Source organism: Sturnus vulgaris, chromosome 8 (genome assembly GCF_052056855.1).
Source record: "Sturnus vulgaris isolate bStuVul1 chromosome 8, bStuVul1.hap1, whole genome shotgun sequence".
Taxonomy (NCBI): domain Eukaryota; kingdom Metazoa; phylum Chordata; class Aves; order Passeriformes; family Sturnidae; genus Sturnus; species Sturnus vulgaris.
In genome coordinates this window covers 33,124,133-33,145,064 of record NC_142250.1, presented here as the reverse complement: position 1 = coordinate 33,145,064, position 20,932 = coordinate 33,124,133, and the positions used below count along the sequence as shown (strand labels likewise).

The window sequence follows — 20,932 nt, the reverse complement described above, 5'->3', positions numbered from 1 at the left end:
TTATTCTTGAAGATGCAGAGAAAAGACAAAGGCCAGAGATACAAGCTCCACCCAGGAAATTTCAACTGTGTATTAGGAAGAAATTACAATCCTAGTAGTCAAACATTAAAACAGGGCCAGAGAGACAAAGGATCTCCAGCCTTGAACAAGGCCCTAAGCAGGGATGTTGGACTAAGCAACCCTCCAAGCTCTTTTTTGTGATTTAATACAAAACCTTGTTGTAAAGACCCACTGGAAGTAAGGTTATTTTAATTACAGCCATCAGTTTATATACACAATAATGTGTATTTTACATATATCAAGGAAAAAAAAACATACTGCATTTCAAAATCTGTTTACTGCAATAACAGAGGCAAATAGTCAGGAATAAGGTTAAGCCACTAATATTAAGGAAAGCCACAATGTGTGTGTAAATTGAAGCCAGAGGAAAGTTACAGCAGCTCAGTATTCAGACAAGAATTCCAAGGATTTCACAATACCTAACTCACCTCAACCTCAGTACATGAAAATGGAGTCTGGATTGCAGGGCTGGATCTAGATTATTATCTAGCACCCATAAACTTCAGGTTCCTGTTTACAGTAACTGTTTTAAGATATTAAACTGCAAGGTCAAGGTAAGTGTTTTAGTTGCAATTGTGGCCTAGTTTCACTAAAATTTCCTTAATTAACTCAGAATAGTCTGTGATTCTATAATTACCAGATCAAAATGTCATTTTAAATCATTCCTCATTTTAGGATATGTGAACACTGAACTAGCTGTAACAAACTTCTAATATTTTCAAAGTCAAAGGTTCATTTTTACTTAAAAAAAAGCCACAATAAAACTCTTAACAGAGGCTTAAAAAGGTCTTTATAAAATAATCTCCATCACACTTACAATAGTAAGAAAATGAATCTGGTTCTAGTTTTTAGTAAATATGAACTGGTTTGTGTAATCTGCATTAAGGACGGTTATAACTACAGTTCACATTTCATTTCTCAAAGGTGGACAAACAAATGTGTCAAGAAAAGTAGATTATTGCTGTTTCTCATCAAGTCCTTTCTACTAAGAACATGCTGCCTTGGTAGGCAAAGCATGTCTGGCAGCCAGCTGAGACAGGAGAGCTGAAGGAGAGAAGTTATGATTTGCATGCCAAAAAACCTTCTTCAATCACCTTATATTTGGCAATGGTACAATTGAAGTGATTTAAGATCAAAACTGTGTCATTCCATCCATCTCCTGAATGACCGTGCTGATCATCTCATAACTTAAGTTTGCTTCAAGTGACACAAGAAGGTAGAATCCAAGAAAGTTCTGGACTGTCAGGAAAAAAAACCTCTGATGCTTATCCTGTCATATGCAACTATGAAAATACCAGATGTTCTTCAGAGGGTTTTTCACCAGGTCTGCTGGAGCAATGGATATGGCTGTGCAGAGAGAACAGAACATGGACATATTGGAAACAGGAAATCTATCAAGTTTTGTATTCCTGCAGTAGTACTAATCAAATTAAATATGTCACCATTCAATTTCAAGAGGATTCAAAAAGATCTAAAAATCCATACACGTTTTTAATCAAACTTTGCATACAGTAAGCCTCTGAAATGTACTTTCTGTGAACACAAATTGCCAATTACAACTGCAAACATAAAAAGCTCACAACAACTGCTAATAGGGTGTCATTTATTATACATTTTAACCAGCTGTTAGACTCTTTAGTTTTTGGTAATAAATTATCCTAGTGAGGATGGTGATAGTTTACATGTCCAAGATTTAATCTGCTGGTGCACTTCTTTCCATTGTTTACATGAAACTTTACACTACTGTTTCACAAAGAGCAGCTTCAAGATGGTCTAGAAGGACTAAATCAAGTCACTCATACAAAATAAAATGGATGCTATTGTCAGAGGCATTACTGGATAATTAACTTCACACCATCACCCTTCACATTTTAAGGTCTTAAAAGAATAGAAAAAAAGATAAAAACCCCACAACTGCTAACACTTGGGAGAATTTTCCACTTTAGTACCTCCAGATTCCTTGTCATGTGGTATTTTACACAGCACATGTAAAGGCATTTCTTGTCATGTTGAAAAGATCCTGGTCTCGTGGTGTGCAGCCTTCCCAAGACACCACTTCAGTGCATTCTGCCCTCCCATTTAAGCCTCTGGTACCTGAATCCCAATCTCAAACACTGTCCAGTCAAGCCAGTGCTGAGGGACATTCTGAGGAATTCCTGATGGAATTCTAGACTTCCCTGACTGTGCTTTGCTGTGTGACATCCTGCCAAGCTGTCCCCCAACTGTGTAGTTCTCAATGAAAAAACCACAATTATCCCAGTATCTGCTGCAGCTGAGCAACAAGCTCCTCTGAGCTTTGCACTGATAAATCATCACATCCCATTCCCCCCTGCAATGAGGCTTGAAGGCATTTCCTTTGCAATGACATTCCTATGATTTCAACCAGAGTCATCATAAAGAAGTAGAAGTAGAGAAAAAATTCTGCAACTGTGGCTTGAGACTGCATAAGCCATTGTGATGACTGATACACCACTGCCAGAGCTGTGCAGCCAGCTGGTGCCTTTTTCCTTTTACTTCTCCATGCTTTAAAGAAATGCATTTGATCAGCCTTGACATTTTATTTTAAAAAAGGCTGCTATCAACTGACCATCAGAAGCATTCTGTTACAAAAGAGTACTCAAACTGTATGGTAGCAATGAAAGATACCTAAAATCTTCCTCTGAAATGTCAAGCATTTCTCTTCATGCTGTGTATTTATGTACCTTGACATTATCAGCTCTTCTGAAAATGGAGAAATACATCAGAAACTATCTTGTATGATTCCAAAAAGGCAAGGTGCATATTATTTCTTCCTTGCCTCTCAAAACAAAGTATTTTCTATTCTGTAACATCCAGTGATGCAAACTGATACAATACAGATCCTCAGTTTGGAAACCTACATCTTAAAATAAAAATACCTGCAAGAATATTTCAGATCTAAAAAGATACTCAATTATAATGTGTATTTAATTTCTTTTCAAAGCAAACTTCCATGCTGTGTCTTTTCACTTGTTCTACTGGAATTCTTAATCTATACAAAGGTAATAAAATACTGACTTATATAAGGGTCTCATTAATTTATCAACAGCAATGTTTAACACCTTCTTAGGGGACAAACAGCTTTTTGCTGGCAACCAATCCAATATGGCCATTGCAGCAGTGAAACACACTGGGGTTCTGTAATCTACTGCACTGAAAATAAAGTTTCATCATATCCAGTTTCACCAAATTTTCCTATTCTTGAACATTCGCTGAACAAAAGAACTGAGAGAGAAGCAATAAAGAGATCAAACTTTGGTTGTATTTGTAGTAGCAATTCTTATCCAATACCAAAAGCACTAACATCAGCCATCTTCTGGGAATCAAAAGAAGAACTCAAAAGGCTTCCTCTGAATTCAAGTTTAGAAATTGTTTTTGCAATCAGAATGACATTTTATGGCTGTCTGCTTCATAATTTAAAATTCAGAGGAGAAAGGGAAAGTAAAGCACATCTAAGCTGCAGCTTAATTTGATATGAGCACAGAAGTTACATTAGAGCAAACTTACAAATTCATGTTTTTATACATCAATGCTGTGGCTGCTCAGGATTGATATTCATGGTCCTGTATATCTCTTTGAGAAACAGCAAGGCAGTGTCTTCAGATCCCCTATGAAGAATGAAATAAATTAAACAAAAGGGAAAAAGAGAAGAAAAAAAAGAATTTAGCCCCATATGGTTCATCTTCTAATTCTCCTAAGCCACATTCCATCCTATTTCAGTCTCTAAAGTTTGCACAGCCTCTTGGCCTAGTATTTATTTTTCATGAACATGGCCTTACCTCTACCTAGTTCCTTCAAACTATAATTCTACACAAGTTTTGAATTAGTTCTGCTATCAACCCTAACCTATGCACTTATCTTTTTTCTAGTGCATTTTTTCCTCCTGTCCTCCCTAACTTGCTGTGCTGCAACTCCAAATCCCCTCCTCTATCCACTTCTTTGTCTTAATCTCCCCAAATAATGCATCACTTTTTGTCTTGAATATATTCCATGCCTCATTCTACTCATTATGTCCCACTCTATTAATTAGCCCAGTTCTAGCAGCAATATTCTAATTCTTCTCTAACTGGCAGGTCCTTAATTGTAAACAGACTGTGTAAAATACTCATAGTCTTCCTCTCTTCCCTACCACAAAAACATTTGATAGCTCTCAAATAATTTAAAGATTAACATCATTCATGTGCCATGTTTCAAGTGGCTGTTTTTCCTCCTCTTTTCAAAAATCAAAGCTTTGGGCTACCTGAACTTAAAGTTAACATGACTAGACTTAATTTTCTTCTTCATCTATAAAACGTTATTTAAACACACATAAACAATACCAACATAAAAAATAACAATGTTAAACAGGCAAATTTTAACAAAGTTCCAGAGCTGCAGGAGTTCTTAGATGAGTGCAGTTTCCTGTGGTTTTTAAAATAAATGATACAGGGAGCCATAAAGGAGATTAGATGGTCAGAACTGTGATCCTCCAAATGTGAGGAACATAATTTGCAGAACACCAGTACACAATTAAACATGCAAGCTAAGGGACTACATGTATTTTCCACAATTCAGCACAGACATTTCTTGATGGTCTCTGCAGTCAAAGAGCAGCAAACAAGCAAGCAGAAGGTTCAACACAGAAGCTCCAATCTATCCAACACTCAGAGCATTTCATTTAAAGCTTTTCCCACTATTCCTTAGGAAAAAAATGTTCTTCTATTTGGGTCATTAATCACTGTGCTTATCTTCCTTTACTCCAATGACAAAAACAGCTACAAGTACCAAGTTTTTAAAATCCTGGCAGTGATGGGCTGCCACCCTGTGGAAAGAATTGCCATTCCTTCAGCCCTGCCTGTGGAACGGCACTGCCACCACCGGGTGACACTGACAGAGCTCAGTGCTCACAGCAGCCCCGGTTACCCCTCCTCTGCCAGGTGCTGAGCTTCCCCGGGAAAGTGATGATGGCTCTAATGAGACCCTTCAGAGCTGTATTTTAACCTCTGTCAAAAATGACTGCTGAAAATTACCTACTGAAAATCAAAACCTTCAGAAAGAATGTAGAGCACTCTTTGTCCAGCACCTGCTGAACTCAAAATGAGAGACCAGTCACTCTTCCCTCACCGACATCACTTTGCACAGCTCACAGCTGACACCCAAGGCTGGCTATTACACACCAAGGTGTGGTGTTAAATATAGTTCACACGTCCTTTGCTCTGCCAGAAAAAGCAATAAAGTTTCACCACTTATTGTAGTCTAATAAAAGTCCTTTGTGAACAGTTTTATTTGAAAAACTACAGTTGTGAAAATGCTTCCAGAGCTCTCTTTGTTTTGAAAATGACAGTAGCTAAAAACGTGTGTTTGGAGTGTCAAAGGCTGGGAGAACAGTGTGCAATGTCTGTATTGCAAGCAGATTTGTTCACTGTGTGCTAACACAGGATTTTACTTTGAAATTGGATTACCAGCTAGTGACATCCAAGCACACCACCCTGAGCCTGACACTCCTGGACAATCACACATACTGTGTACCTTCAGCAGTATTTCTGGATCACAGATATTTCCCCTTACCAGTAGCACAGGTGACTCTGCAAAGCAAACAGGTACTCATTGAAGCTTTCTATTGGTTTCTCTTGTAGAACATAATCAATGCGACGCCCTCCATTTAGCATCCCAACCTTCACTGAAACATCTTCATCTTTTGGAGGGTCTGGACTTTCAGTGATCTTCTCAGCTAAAATCAAAAAGTTTTAGATTTAAACTGTATTCAAGCACAGCCTGCTTGACTATAATTAAGAAATATTACCCATTTTTTCTGCTGTTATTTCCAAGTGTTTGTGCTAAGACAATAATAACAACCTGAACTGCCCAGCATGGTTCAGAAAGATTACTGAACCATAGGCTTACTTCTTTCCTAACAGTTTCAACAGTTTTCTTAAGAAGGAACTGCTGAGTGATCTCTCCCTGAACTCACTCCAACCCACAAATCTTTCATTGTAATTTCTCTCCCACACCCAGCTGAGGAGGAGAGTGACAAAGCAGCTTTGGTAGGAACCTGGCATTTAGCAGAGACCTCCTTAACAGAGTCAGGAAAATCAATAGCAAACAGTCACTGGGATACTCATGTCAACTTGTTTGAGATAAGTAAGTTACAGGAAAACCAATAATGTGTCCACATACCTTCCACCACCTGCTTTTCTTCCTCCTCTTTAATTTGGTTAGCTACTTTCTCCAGTTCTGCTTGCAGCTGGGTTGAAGATGTATGAGCACGTGCAAATTCATTAAGGGTCTGCCATGCACTCTTCAAAGAGCTAATAAAGCCCTGCTTCAGATCAGATCCCATACGAGACAGAGAGTCTTTCAGCTCTGAGAAAGAAAAAAACCAAACAAAACATTTATTTCAGAAGTATTTAAAATTACCAACTAAAACCAGAATGATGAAGTTCTGTTCAATAAACATCCCAATTACCAGGTGAAACAGGCCTGCTATGTCATAAATGTGTGTTTCTTGCTTCTCTATTCAATTTTAAAAGATTAGGTGAAATGCAATTAATAAACAATTGACTTCTTACTGAATGGGTCAATGAATCCACCTATATCAAAGTAAAAACAGTAAGGAGCAACAGACCATATTTTTCTCCTTTACTATACACAATTTTGGAGAGCTGTAATCTGAAACAAGTATCTTGTGCAGTCTAGCAAAGCAGACTCACTCTAATGGACAATTCCAAAGGACAGATGCTGCAGAATCTCCCCAAGTGCCTGAAGAGAGGCTTTCAGGAGGGCTCTGTGAACTTGCACAACAGCAAAATGACTTTCTTTATTAGATGTGCAAAATTTAAGCAGAGCACCTTGTTCTGATGTGCAACCATGAGCAACAACATCAGTCCCTGCCCTCCAATGGCTACAGAACCTCCTTTTCCCTGAGGGTTTCCAACACTGAACAGACTCTGGTTAAACACATCATGGTGGTTATGGGGACACCAGTAAATTTAGTTTTTGTTCCACAGCAATTTTTTTAACAGAACTTTGGGAATGAGAAGATTAAATCTGGAGGAAATATGATTATTACTTTTGAATGAGATTGTGAATGGCCAACTTATGGGGCTGGGTGGAATCACCTCTGATGTTTAGGAAAAAATATGGAGTCAGACATCCAGGAATATTCATTAATCTCTTAAAATCTTACAATATTCTAATGCATTATATGAACAAATAATGAATAGGATCCATATGAAGTAAGTTTTCTTTTTACCCAGATGAAGTCTTTTTCTGCCTTTATGATGTGGAATGAGAACTGGTTTTAAATCCGTGTCTTCAATGATCATTGGTTCTAACCTGTAAGCTACTGGATCAAGCTGTTAAGAGACAACACATTGACATTAAGTTATCGTTAAAATTATTCTAATTACCACATTTCAGTGAAAAAATCCCCATTTATGGTTTACAGACAAACATTTTTGAATTCTGAGCTATCTGAATTTACAGAAATTCAGTTCATGACATATTAAGCAGGTTCATGAACCACTCTGGTCTTGTTTTCCTACAGGAGATTCCAATGAGGAAACACAACAGCAAGATTTCCTTGTACTCAATCTCTATCAGCATTGAATTGTTAAACAAAATGAGACAGAGAAGGACAAACATTGCATGTAAAAATACAAATATTCCAGAAAAATCTACAAGAGTGGCCTCAAATTAATGAAAAAAACTCCAAACAACCCCCATCCCCCCAAAAAAATTCCCTTATTTGGCAAAGAGAAAAGGCAAATATTATCAAAACAACCCATGCCTGGAAGTGTTTTGGGAACTGGACACAGGGGAACAATAGGTGTAATGCTCAGAAGGTAAAACTTAGTATTCTGCCTTTTGTGTCATCTACATCAACTAAAATCAAATCTCAAAAGCACTGCTACTCACTGGGTGATAGATATTGAAGAACCCTTTGCAGGTTGGGAGCCTGTAGTTTTCATCAATCTTCTCCACACCCCTCACTGTAAGGAACACACCAATAGGGGAACCGAGAGCAAAGAAAATATCTGGTTCAAAGTCCAGTGCACTGTAAACCACAGAAACCTACCAGAAGAAATCAGACACATATCTCTCAGAACTGTCAGCTTCAAAGGAAGTAGAAAAGGTCATCAATATTAAAAAAAACGGTGAAAAGACAGAATTGATCAAATCCTTTTAAATTGTTGAAATCATTTAGATCTACGTAGTCTCACCTGGCCAGTTCCAACTTCAAAGTATTCATAGTCAATGTTCACAGAAGACACAGATGCACCAACTGGGAGCTTCCTCTTTGAGTTCATCTGACCAGACTCTGAAGGTGAGACAGAAGAAACTGCCTCTTTTGGTTTCTGGCTGTCTTCTTGAGTCTGGAGTGTGGCAGCCAGCACAGCTTTCTTTTCTGCTACTGCTTTCTTCTGCTCCTTTTGAGAAAAGTTTTAAAGTTAGGGAGGAAAAAAAGTTAATTTCACAGCTGTCAAAATTCCCTTAATATATTCAGGATGTTAACAAGAGTGTTCAAGAATAGAAGCTACTCCACAGCAAGGAAGTCAGTTTTGCTGAACAACTTTTTATTTCAATCCTGAAGTATGTATTTACCTGCTTGGCTGCTCTGTCTTTTACAAAATTAGCTATTTTCTTTCTTGGTCCAAGAGGGATTCCCATCTCCTTCAGGTCATCAACTGTACACATGAGCTAAAGAAACAAACACCAAACACACACATCAAAACGTATTTTTCTAGTAGAAAAAGTACTTATAACTTTTCTAGTAAAATGAATAATTTCTTACTGGCAATGACTTCTCAATTTGTTAAGTCAATTTACAAAGCTACAGAAATAGAAAAATTTAAAAAGACATGACACAAAGTGCCTCAATATAACTGGGAGGATGCAGCACACCAAGAAAAAAAAAAAAACAGGAGCTGCAGAACATTCAGTCTTCAAGTCATGCATTGATGATCTTCTCTTTGTAACTGCTCTGATGGCCAAGAGAATTGGAAGGAAAAACAAAACAAGAAAACCCAAACATAAACATCCATACCCTGGGCAACCCCTACAAGCCAAGTGAACATTTTTGTACCAGAGACTCCATGTCGATCCTCTCCTTTTCAAAGATGCTCATGTACTCTGACAAACTGAGCATTTCCAGAGTCTTCTGCAGAGTAGGAACATCTTCCTCTGCTTCTGGCTCACACAGGTCATCAGCAGAAGTAGCAATGGAGGAGCCCAAGGAACTGGTATCTTCAGTCGTCTCAACAAAACAGCACAGAAACACAATCACATCCTCTAACAGTGGAAAACCAGTAAGCAGCAAGCAAAACCAAGTTTAACTATTTTCTCTTAAAAACATTATCAATCTATCTCTGTAAATATATATCCATTTTTATTGAAGCAAGATACAGATTTTCAATTAAATTTGGTTCAGATAATAAATTGTAAAAAGTTAAGGAAAAAATGACTGAAAATATTAGATCTCTTGGCCTGGAAATACCAGCATGCAAATTACCTGTTTATCATGAACAGCGACATCCTTCACGCTCCCATTAACACCAGAGAATGGTCCAGAATTTACTGATGAAGCCAAGTCCTTCTGGTTAGACAATATGTCAAACAGAATTAAGGAACCTACAAAGAGGAATTAGAGTTGACTTGGGAAAAATATCAGGTTTTACTGTCCCTAAATCTTGAGCAAGATTTATATGCAATAGTAACGCCATGATATAGTTTGATCAAAAGAGATGGCTGAATTCAAACATCCATATATTAACTTGAACATAATCACTCTCAGCTAAAAGCAACCCCTTTTCTTCCCTGTTCATGCCTTATGTAGTTGCCATGACTAAACTATTTTTCCTTAAGCACCTGAGACTGTTTGATAAACTGGAGGAAAAGTTCCAGTCCAAACCAGTCAATATGCTGCTCTAACACTTATTCTATCTTCCAAAAAATGATCGTACTTTTACTAGGTGGGGGTTCAAACATCACTCACCTAACAGGACACCAAATAACCCGTGAACTTTTAAACACAGATTAGACAGGAAGTTTTCATGGAGGGAAGTCCTAACTTTCTCTCAAAGCCAGATAAACTCAGCTGTTGAGAGGAGCTTGTCAGCTGTTTTCTGAAAAACAGCCATGCCCCAACAGCTAATTTGAGCTTTATGCATAACAAAAGGGCCATTTTCCTTTAAGGAGGAACTGATTTGGGAAAAAAGCAGCATTCCTCAATCACCTAAGCTGTGGCCAGCCACAGAGACTCCCCCTTTGAAGTCGGGGTTGCGGCTCATGAAGAGCGCGTACAGGCGGTTCATTTCCATGCCCACTTTATCCACGATGGTCTGGCAGTAGGTGGGGCTGTTGTAGAACAGGATGTCGAGCAGCGTTTCGTTGGTGAAGTGCCTCAGACGACCAATGCTCGGCAAAGTGATTTTCTTTATGTTCCTGGTAACACAGAATCGTTAAAAGCATGTTAGGCTTTATAAAAACACTCGTGAGGACTTAGTCAGCTTTTGAAATTAATGCAATGTAAATGCTACAGAAAGGGTCTCTAAAGAGGTTTTAAAAACCCATACAGCCTTCTGGCCTCTTTGCATATTCACACATTAATGCTACCTGCTGACTGTAATACTTGAGAAGCATACAGCTCCTTTTCTTTCTCTCCAGGCTGAAGGGATGCCTGAAATAATCTCTTCTCTATTCCAATGCTGCTCTCATAAAGTACCCGGGAAGTCTGATGAGCAGATTGAAGTGGAAGAGAAAAAAGGAACTCACATATAAAATTAGAATCACAGAATGGCAATACTCTCTTTTTGAAGAAAAAGCCTGGCATTACCATCTGCATGCCTGGAGTCAAGACAGCTGCACTGGAATTGCTATAGACTTGAGACTGCCTGGTTTGATTAACAGAATAAGGATCCCTCTTCATGCAGTGCTCAAATACAACACCAAGGCTGGAGGAAAGCAGTGTGATTTGACTGAGCTAGAACAGTCTGGAGAATATCAGCATCACTTCAAGTGGCACAGGTTGCCTTCCTCACAATTTTTACTTCCCCAGCTATTGAGCAAGGGAAGCAGCTTGAAATGTGAAGTCACAGCAAAGGGCTAGGCATAGGGAAAGGATTTTAAAACAGATTTTGAAACTCCTACCCAAATACAGATACTTTGCTTCAAAAAAGGACCCATTAGCTCAAGTGCCTAATCATAATTCAGGTACTCCTCTAGGACTGGAGAGAGGGCTCAATGCCTTCCTCAGAAACAACTCCTAGGGTCAAACTCAATCAGACTGCAGGAAAGTAAAGAACAGAAAAATCTCCACATTAAACTGTCCACACGTCATGGACAAAACATCTCCAGTCTCACCACCTCATACCTGTGATCATAATCTCTACACACTCACTCATCATCAAATATCATGCACTGGCCACTCTCGTGCAAATCCAGTTCTGAACAGGTGTGCGCATGAAAATAAGTAAGAGAAATATTCCCCACACCTTTCCAGCTTTCCAAATGCTCCTCATCAAAATGTTAATTTAAAAAAAAACTGCAATTCTCTAATCTAGTCATACATTTACTCATCTAGCCTGCAGAGCATATGAACTGCTCTTTTTCTCCACTTCCCATAACCTGTTAAAAAGCAGTTTTTAAGATGTTTTCAACATTAAACAACACCCTCACCTGTCTACACCTGTTGCATCTCCATGCAGAGAACTGTGCCAATGAACTGGAAGGAATTCCACCCTACTCACTTTGCGTTCCTCCAAATACTTCTTAAAGTGAGTCTGCAACAACTTCAGAGAAACAGTCCTAAAATCATCAACTGTGAAGAGAAAGAAGAATGAAAATCTGATAGCTGCAGTACTCAAGTAACACATAAATAGTCCCCTCCTTCCCCTTAATTTCACAGACAGTCAGAATACAAATGATGGAAACTGAAAACGGCAGAAGTCTTTTCAAGTACTACTATTTTAACTGTAAGAAAGTACAAATTTTTGTTAAGAGTGGATTTTCTAGCAAGCTTCTATTTATCTCACAATGACTGCCTGTTCACTTCATAACCAGACAGGGCTTTCTTCATTTACTCAGTTGTACCAGACTGCACAACTAGTACTAGTAATAACATCAAGACAGAACACAGATTCTGCCTTTGGAAAATTATCATGAAAAAATGGAACTTCTTAACATTAGAGACTTTTCTTTAAAAAAAATTATAAAGCTACGTTTATCTGAATATGAGCTAGAGAGAGCCACATTTAAACAGCAAGAATACAACTGCTCATTATACAAGACCAAACTTACCACATTCAACAATGCTTCTAAACCTCAAGTCACATACAGGACCTATGCCATGAACCATAAATACCAGATGGTCAATTTGGGACATTTCTCCTGTAGGAAAAGAAAAAAAAAGGAAAACATTCACATTAGCAGTATATACTGCAGGAGTGAAGTTCAGAGTCTAGCAAGTGTAATCCACACTTGTTTTATAAAGCCTATTACATAACATGGTTCAGGACATTACAGAGCCCACAGGACTCCTTTGATTAAAACTCCCCAAAACCAGATAACCTCATCAAGCAGCTGAGATGAAGGAATAACTTTAATCTTTAGACTCCAGGCACAAAGAGCACACAGCCATTCCACCCACTATTGTCCAGCTTCTGCACAGATCCAAACTGACAGCTCCCAGTGCAGACCCAAGTGTACCAGGAATGTCAGCACCTACCATCAGGAATCTCATCATGGTCATCATCAATTCCACGTTTCACTACCCTTGGCCTTGCCTGCCCATCTTGAGAGGTGCCCCATTCATCTGGTGTGGCAGAAGGCTGGAACTGAACTATGACCTGAAACAAATACAGTTGTATTTGTATTTCCAACCACAGAAAACCCTCATGAATCATACTGTTAGTCTGAAAGCACTGCATGGTTGGACATATCTTTTGATTGCTTTACCTTGCATGAGAAAATCAAATGTTTTCTTCCACAAAATCCTCATTAGTGTGAAAAGCAAACAGATGACTCAAAGTAACCACTAGGTGAAGAAGCTGGGCCTGCTCAGTGATTCTGAACCATTTTAACTCCTCAGCCAAGCATTTCTCAAGCTCCTCCTTCCTAGTCTCCAGTATCCAATCTTCCTTAGCAGATTACTGCTAATGTGAGGAAATTGAATGCCACTTGATTTACAATATCTTTATCACAAGGAGAAAATGGGGAAAAAAAAGGGTAGTGCTTTACAGGGGAGGACGACAACATCTGAAGTAGTCCAGAAACACTAAAAAGTGAGGAATTCAGAAGTATATAGTTGTTTATAGGACTTATAGTCTGAATTCGTATTTATGACAGCAAATGGTTTAAATGCTTCTTCTCTAGATTTTTACTGGACAGAATTCCCAAACCAGGATTATTAAACACTTTAAGTAGGAGCAACCATGATCCTTTCTGGCCCTTGGATAGTTCTGTGTATTAATTACTGCATCTGTGATAAATGAACAGTTAACAGCATTGATCAATAAGGCTGAAGTCCATGTTTTAATCACGTGGAACTGTTCACAGAGCATTTAGAGTAACTTTTAAAGCTTGTCTTGCTATACTTTCTTACGGCCTGAAAATAAGCAGAAACCTTCTCAGGCCTTAAAGAAATTATTTACCTTATAGCTAGATTAATACTCTTCTCCACATGAAAGCTCTTTGTTTTAATTATCTTTCATTTGAGGTTAAACTAATCAAATTTCTTACCATTTGCTGCCAATTATGCTTAGCCAAAATATTTACTATGCAAACCATTATTCTCTTTAGGTTTCAGAAAGCATTGTCTTTCAACCACATGAGAGCACATTGAAGTAAGCACAAGTTCAGTGCTCATTCTTCATGCACACACACCCAGAACATGCAACTGGTATGTTTCATGCAAGATTAGGACCACATTCAATTTATGCTTCCATCCATTTGCCCACTCCCCCTTAATGAATCTTGCAAGACACAATTGCCAAAATCTATTACCTTGGGATTATGCATAACAATTGTCTCCCCATTTGGAAATTCAAGTCGCCGATGCCATTGATTTGTAGTTACAGCCCTTTTATATTCTGCCTGAAACAGTAAACAAGTTACACAAAATCAGCGTGGCAACCTTCTCAGTATTTTGTGGCCTCATGGCTACAGTTAAAATCTACATAAATTGCTTTATATAAAAATGTCACGTGTAGAGCTACACAAGCAGATTCGAGGCCGCAGCAGTGCAGGACTGATGTCTAGGCTTTCTAGACACTCCTCTTCCCATGATTTGCTTACATTCCATAAAGTGCACTCTGCAAATCATCTTCATGAAACAGAAAGAACTGTTTCTAAGTTAACACAATGAGCTAACAAGGTCTCTGTGCCTTTCCTGACCTCCAGTTTGTCACTGAAGTCCTCGCTGTAGGGCACGAAGCGGCTGTCCTTGTCTCCCTTGTAGAACCACAGGCAGCGCCTCACTTCCGACGGCTCCTCGTCCCAGTACACGGCTTTCCTCAGGCGCTCGTACAGGAACACGTCGTAGCGGCCGCCGTCCGTGCTCAGCACCACGCTCTCGGGGTCAGGCTGGACTGGGACACACAGCCACACGTGGTTACCACACCAACACAGCTCTGCTCCTCCAGCCCAGCCCCAGCCACTCCTGTGATCAGGCCTTTAGCAGTGACAGTCACACCACGGCAGAGAAGCTTTGTAACACTGTGATGCTTTCTGTATGCTCTGTATACAACAAAAAGCTTGGGAAAACTCCCAGATACAAATAGCTATTCCAGAACTGGCGTTTAACAAAAAGACAACCCAAGACACAAATAACAAGGAGTTCTATATGAAAATCTTTCTGTCTGATACCTATGTGGGATGGTGCATCTCAACACTGACAGCATCAAGCACTGATGATGTCAGTGAAATAAGTTAAGTGGCACAAAATACATCTTCAAAACCTTACGTTTTATTGTCACACACGTGAGTGACATTACCCCAATATTTTCCTTTAGTCCTTCTGCCCACCTCTGGACAAGACAGAACTTACCAGAATTATAGACCTCCTCTAGCTTTGCAGAATCCAGAATGCTGAATGGCATCCATATTTGCTTGTCCTCCACCTCCTTACAGTAGAACCAGTGGGGCTGAACTGGCTCGTATTGGTTCTGCAGCAGCACAGGAGGGGCTGGGACCAGGGGCCCTGCAGGCCTGGCAGGCTGGAGCTGGGACTGTGGAAACTGAACAGAGATGGGCTCAGCACCTCAATCTCACAGGGTTTTTACAGAACTCTTCTATACTCTGCTATAGGAAATATTCTGAACCTTTATTTCGAACATGTTTTCCTCCCCAAGAACATTACCTTCCATTCTAAAAATACTGTCCACTTTATCATGTGTTTGAGAACTTACACTTTCTCAAACTGAGAAAGAATGTGAATCATTACCACAAACACTGTTAAAAACTGCCATGGTTTAGCATCATGATTACCTAGAATCAGAGAGATTTCAAATATTCTCTTAAATTTTCAAAACTTGTGCTGAACTTGTTTCTTACAACCACAAAATTTGATGTGAAAATAAAAACACATTCTTCTCACTGTTCATTTACACATAATTATGCTTTGGCATAAAGACTCCCAATTTTAACAAGTGGCCACTTCAGCAATAGCTCTCTTCCTGCAAAGTGACTGGAACAGGTAGATTTCAAACTCAAATGTAGCATCAATGGCACAAGAAAAGTAATTGATTTTGAAAGGGTCTACAGCCTACATAAAGCTGATGTCATACAAACTGTACAAAAATCCCAGTCAGTACAACTAAAAGCAAGTGATGTCAACAGTAGCAACTGCCTTGGTTGATGATACATTTAAAGGGGAAAAAAAGGGCACCAAAATATTGTACAATATATAAAATCCAATGAACAGAAGTTCTGAAATTACATAATCTAAAACTCCAGACTGTTTAGGTTCTACTGCTCTTGCTCTGTTTTGCCATTATATAACCTTCACATTCTTTATTCATGATAACAGAAATATAGCAATAGCTCAGGCAAAAATAAAAACAGTTTTTGCTGTTTTCAAGGCAAATGTGCCATTTGCATTACTGTAATAATGCCTTTTGCAGGTAGAAAATAATGAAGATTACTGTTTTATATCACACAAAATCCTTAACCAATGTTTTTCAAAGTTTGCTAACAATTTTATGTGACTTAATTTCAAAAAGTTCTGGCTGCACCAACAAATCTAGCCTGAAAAGAGATTTTAACCCATATCTTTGAAATGGTTGAATGACCTGATTTAAAGCTGAGGCACAAAAAGTGCAGCAGCACAGCTGAAACCCAGCAAACTCAGAAACCCACAAAAAAGAGCAACAGAGCTTCACAACCTGGCTTTGTTTCTGATGCCCAGAGGCTCACAGAGCTACAGCCTCAGGGTACACTCACTTCAAACATCAGGAAGTTTTCCTGGAACAACAGTTCCAAGCTACTTCTAGTGAAAAACTTTTGCTGCTATAAACGGTTCAAGACTTCTTCAGGGTTTTTTTTTTCAGAGAAGAAAAATCTTCAAAAGATAAAATCCACAGATGAAAGAGGAAAGTGACTTGTTTTACTGTGGTAGCCAGGAGGAGTCACATACCTGTGTCAGTGGCCCCGGGGGTGTCTGGTACATCTGCACGGGTGGCACAGGGGATGCTGTGGCGGGGGGGTGGCTCTGCTGCAGCTGGGGTGGGGTGAGGTAGGGGTTGGCCCTGCTGCTCAGGGTGGTGTGCCTGTAGGGGTTGTAGCCCTGCTGCTGCGGGGTCCCCGTGGGCAGGGCAGTGCTGGCAGGTGGGGGACAGCTCTGCTGAGGGGACTGGTAAGGTGCCATTCCCACCTGGGAAGTGGGTGGTGCACTGTAAGACTGGGATTTGGGAATATGTGGTGAAAAGGCATTTTGCCCATCCTGGGAGCCAGACACGAGTGGAAGTGAAGTGGGAGGTCTGGAGAAGGCTGGTGCTCCCACAGGTGTTGAAACAGTTGTTAAAGGTGGCTGCCCAATACTCCCAAAGGGATCACTGCTGCTGGGAACTTGAGAGAAGTAGCTGAAAGTCTGTGGTGGGTTGGGGCTGGCTGATGTCTGACCCAAGAAGCTGTCCTCTTCCCCAACGTCTGCAGAATCATCTGTAAAAACAAGAGGATCACCAGAGATCTTGTGAGAGCTTCAAATCACTGTATGGGGTCAAAATATTCTGTAACACCACCAGCTATGGCCAAAACTGTTGGCCCCCATAAAGCTTACACATCCTTGATTCAGCACATCATAAAATAAAACAAAAGATACCAAGCCTTCAAGAACATTTAAAATGGACCATGAAAGTCACTCAGTGTACACAGAAAAAGCAACAAATATTAAATAAGAAACCAAAATATAACTGGAGTCGGGATCTTCCCAGGGCAATTTGGCAGGGACTAAAATCCCTCCCAACTTTACTTACCCCTCAAATGTCAGGACAGTCTTGGTTCATATCCTTTCACCATGAAAACAGCTACTAGGCATAGGACTTTACACTCCAGTTTTTAGAATAGATCTTAAAAACATTCCTAAAGAGGCCAAATTTACAGGTTAAACCATCCATTCTTGCCTGCTCCTTCAGCAGAGCCCTCTCAAGGTTTCTCATCTGACTTGCAAGGTGGCCATAACTCATGATCCCAAGCCACTTAATGAGCAGGACTTACTCCAGTTCTCCCTAAAAAACCTACTCTAGACTTGCATAAAAGCCACATCTCTGATGCAGAAAAATCAGTCCCCATTCTGCAAAATTGCAGGAGAGGATTTAAAAAGATGCAAGGCCATGAATACCCTTTTGCATGGAAAAAATAAATAAAAGAGGTCCTGATCGATCACAGTTTTCTACTTTGCAATGATCTAGGACCAAGCGGGAACAAAGGAGGTTTGTCATGATTTGAGGTCTCACAGTAAGCTCACCCAAGGCTGTGATGGCCTGAGCACCACTGCCTCCTGAAGGGACAGCATCTTGCAAGTAGTCAGTGACACCTGCAGAAACCAGCAGTGTTTCACCTGCCTGGCAATCAAATGACACCACAGGGCATCTCTGCTGCTCAGTCCCCAGGCAGAGACACCAAGACCAGCCAACAACAAATGCCTTTATCCACAGCCAACACAACTGTAATAGGGAACATCAAGGGAGTACAGGGGAATCCATGGAGAAGTCTCCCTAAGGAAGCTGCTGTTCTAATTAATTAACCATAAGACACAGCTGCCAAGATTAAAAAGAACTATTTTAATCATCTTTTATTTAGTCTGTGCAGACGGTGTCAATTTGAGGCATCACCTGCGTTATCAACTCCTCTTGCTTTCACCTCCAGCACTTGATCCCACTTTGAGGGATCTTTGAGGAACAAAGTCAAAATCTCTGTGTGTGAGCCACTGTGTGGAGAATGCTGAAACCACTTAGGCCCAATGATCACTCTGAAGTCGGGCACGGGGATCATCTCCCAGCTGCAAGCAGTAGCCATTTATGCTAAAATAAAAGGTCTCAGCTTCTAAATAATAAAATCCACCTTCCTTTCACATTTCATAAACAGTGTGGGGCAGAGAGAAGCACACTGCAAACCTCACTGTCAACTCTCAGCTTTCCCAAATAATTGGCAGCAGAGCAGGCCCTTCACCTCACCATGTCAGGCCACCATACACATGCAGCAGTGTGCTCCAGAGTTCTCAGGGCCTTTAGCAAACGAATGTTCACAAAACATCTACTGTTCTCCAGTTTCAAATAGGTTTTGGAGATTTAGCCTAAGTGCACCTTTCCTTGGAAAATGAGGTTGACAAAAGTTCTGCCAAAAAACCCACTATAGGTATGTGTGTATGCACATGTAGTTTTCCAACACAAAACATTACTGTTCGTCTTGACTTTTTCTAGTTTTGCAAAAACTGTGTTGTAAAAACAAGCAGGTCATACAAATGTAAAAAAAAGGAGTGTACAGCTCTGACGTGTGCTCTCCCCATGCACAGAACAGTCTTTCTTCACCTGTGACTGTACATCCTGTACATCCCTCCTTACACACAGACTGTCACCAGAAAACCACAAGTGCCATCAGGCCACGTCCTCATTGGGAACACTCCTACTTATCCTACAGTAAATATATTGGTTACATCACCCACACCTGAGCCAGAGAATGCATCTTCTTGTCAAACTGCAGAGCTCAAACCACTAACTACTCACTCTTGGAGACAGATAAACAAATGAATGACTGCACACAGCTCCCTAATGTTGGCTGTCAGGCGTCAAACAAATCCCTGGATTGATTCTTATTACATTTCATACAATTTAAAATTATGATTCTAAATACAAAATATTCCACTCAGGAAGAAGATCCCAACAACACCTGGCTGGACAGATGGTGAGTACACTTGACTGTGGAAACAGAACATTTAACAAAACATGGGCCTTACTTGGACTGACACAGAAAGGGGCACAACCTCTGACACTGAAATTCACTCCAGCTGCAAAACCATGAATCCTCACCCGATCAAATTTTAAGTCACGTGGAGAGCATAAGATTCACCACATTAATCAAATCCCATCAGATTTTATCCTCAGCTGGCTTCAAAATGTTCAGGAAATTGCCAGGACAGTCATTTGTGTAAAGCTATCACCCAGATCAGCACTTAAAAATTGTCTTATTTTCTTAATGAAAAATTAACGTATATTTGCATGAAAGAAAAACTATGAGGATTGCACAGTTGAATTAGTACGTGTATCAACTACCTAGATACTGCAAGTAATATTTTAATGCTTTTATCTCTCCTATTAAAAAAATTAGTTAATCTAAAAAACTATTCCAAAGCCATACTTGGCAAACATTTTTTTAAATCTATAGAGAAGTACTGCACTGATTTCTACCTATATCAATACCTATTTTAGCCAAGATACAATTTGAAATGAAGTCTTGAAGACTCAGCATAGAACAGTTTGGGCTAAAAGGGACCTTCAAAGGTCATTAGTCCAATTCCAATATGTACAATACAGTAAAACTCGAAATATCTAATCTCTAGATGCATTTCTAATGTTTTGAGCTTTAATCTCTGGCTGAATATATTCCCAGAAAAATCCATTCCTTTATCTGAAACTGCCTGAGCATCAGATTTTAAGTCGCACACGCATGTGTTGGGAACACCATTAAAGCTTTAGGAGAAAAGGTATTAGAACCAGGATTAAATTGGCAAGGATATTTAAGGTGGCTGCTTAAGATGCTATTTTCAAACCGGGAAAACAGAAGATAACACGAGAGAAGGGCTTAAAAATGCGAAAACATTAAATACACACTGAATGGAAGCACTGACGCGTCGGTGAGCTGGAAGCGCGATGAGCAGCGCCCTTCCTTAGACACAGCGCTAAAAAACACACTCAGAAGCATTAAGCAGGGGGAAGTAGAAGAAATGAAGTGCCGGAAAGCGGAGAATGTAATCCCGAGCAGTGGCTCTCCTGAGGCACCGTCAGGGACACCGGGCTCGGGGAGCCCTAGAGCCGGGTCGAGCCCACACGTACCGGCCCTCCCAAGGCCCAAAGCCCCCCTTGGAGCCCCGGCTCGGCTCTGGGGGCTCCCCCGGCCCCACCGCTCCTTCCCGGTGGTAGCGGGACCGGCGGGACCCCGCACATCCCCGGCACTCCCGGCTGCCCTCCCTCCCCGTCTCCCTTTCTCCGTACCGGCGGGCAGCAGCGCGGTGCCGGGCGGCGCGGCCGGTGCTTGGCTGACGGGGATGAAGGGCACGTTGAAGCTGAACTCGGTGGCGGAGGAGGAGAAGAGCAGGTTGGTGCCGGTGCCTCCCCCGGGCTTCCCCGCCGCCATCGCCGCGCCCCGGCCACGTCCCTGCCCCGGC

At 40.4% G+C, this 20,932-nt stretch overlaps 1 protein-coding gene across 1 annotated transcript; it reads right to left on the bottom strand.

Annotated features, from left to right (window-relative positions):
* Positions 1-232: 232 nt before the first annotated feature.
* On the bottom strand, positions 233-20,920 carry SEC23IP (SEC23 interacting protein). The gene is made up of 19 exons (XM_014886780.2): positions 20,760-20,920; positions 16,688-17,211; positions 15,101-15,290; positions 14,449-14,642; positions 14,059-14,148; positions 12,782-12,902; positions 12,355-12,444; positions 11,734-11,875; positions 10,292-10,500; positions 9,569-9,687; positions 9,143-9,313; positions 8,662-8,757; positions 8,280-8,486; positions 7,975-8,130; positions 7,310-7,412; positions 6,235-6,420; positions 5,626-5,788; positions 3,586-3,686; positions 233-1,407 (listed from the first exon to the last, which is right to left on the bottom strand). Exons 1-18 carry the CDS (start codon positions 20,899-20,901, stop codon positions 3,605-3,607), a joined length of 2,985 nt encoding a protein of 994 aa, XP_014742266.2. The 5' UTR covers positions 20,902-20,920; the 3' UTR covers positions 233-1,407; positions 3,586-3,604.
* Between the last annotated feature and the right edge of the window lie 12 nt (positions 20,921-20,932).

What these genes read in the sequence shown, in the direction of transcription:
- SEC23IP (XM_014886780.2), bottom strand. Translation starts at nt 20,901, where the DNA reads ATGGCGGCGGGGAAGCCCGGGGGAGGCACCGGCACCAACCTGCTCTTC. An exon ending in TCTTCAATATCTATCACCCA is followed by an intron (nt 7,413 to 7,974) that starts GTGAGTAGCAGT and finishes GTCTCTTAACAG; the next exon opens with CTTGATCCAGTAGCTTACAG. An exon ending in AGAAAAGCAGGTGGTGGAAG is followed by an intron (nt 5,789 to 6,234) that starts GTATGTGGACAC and finishes TTTTGATTTTAG; the next exon opens with CTGAGAAGATCACTGAAAGT.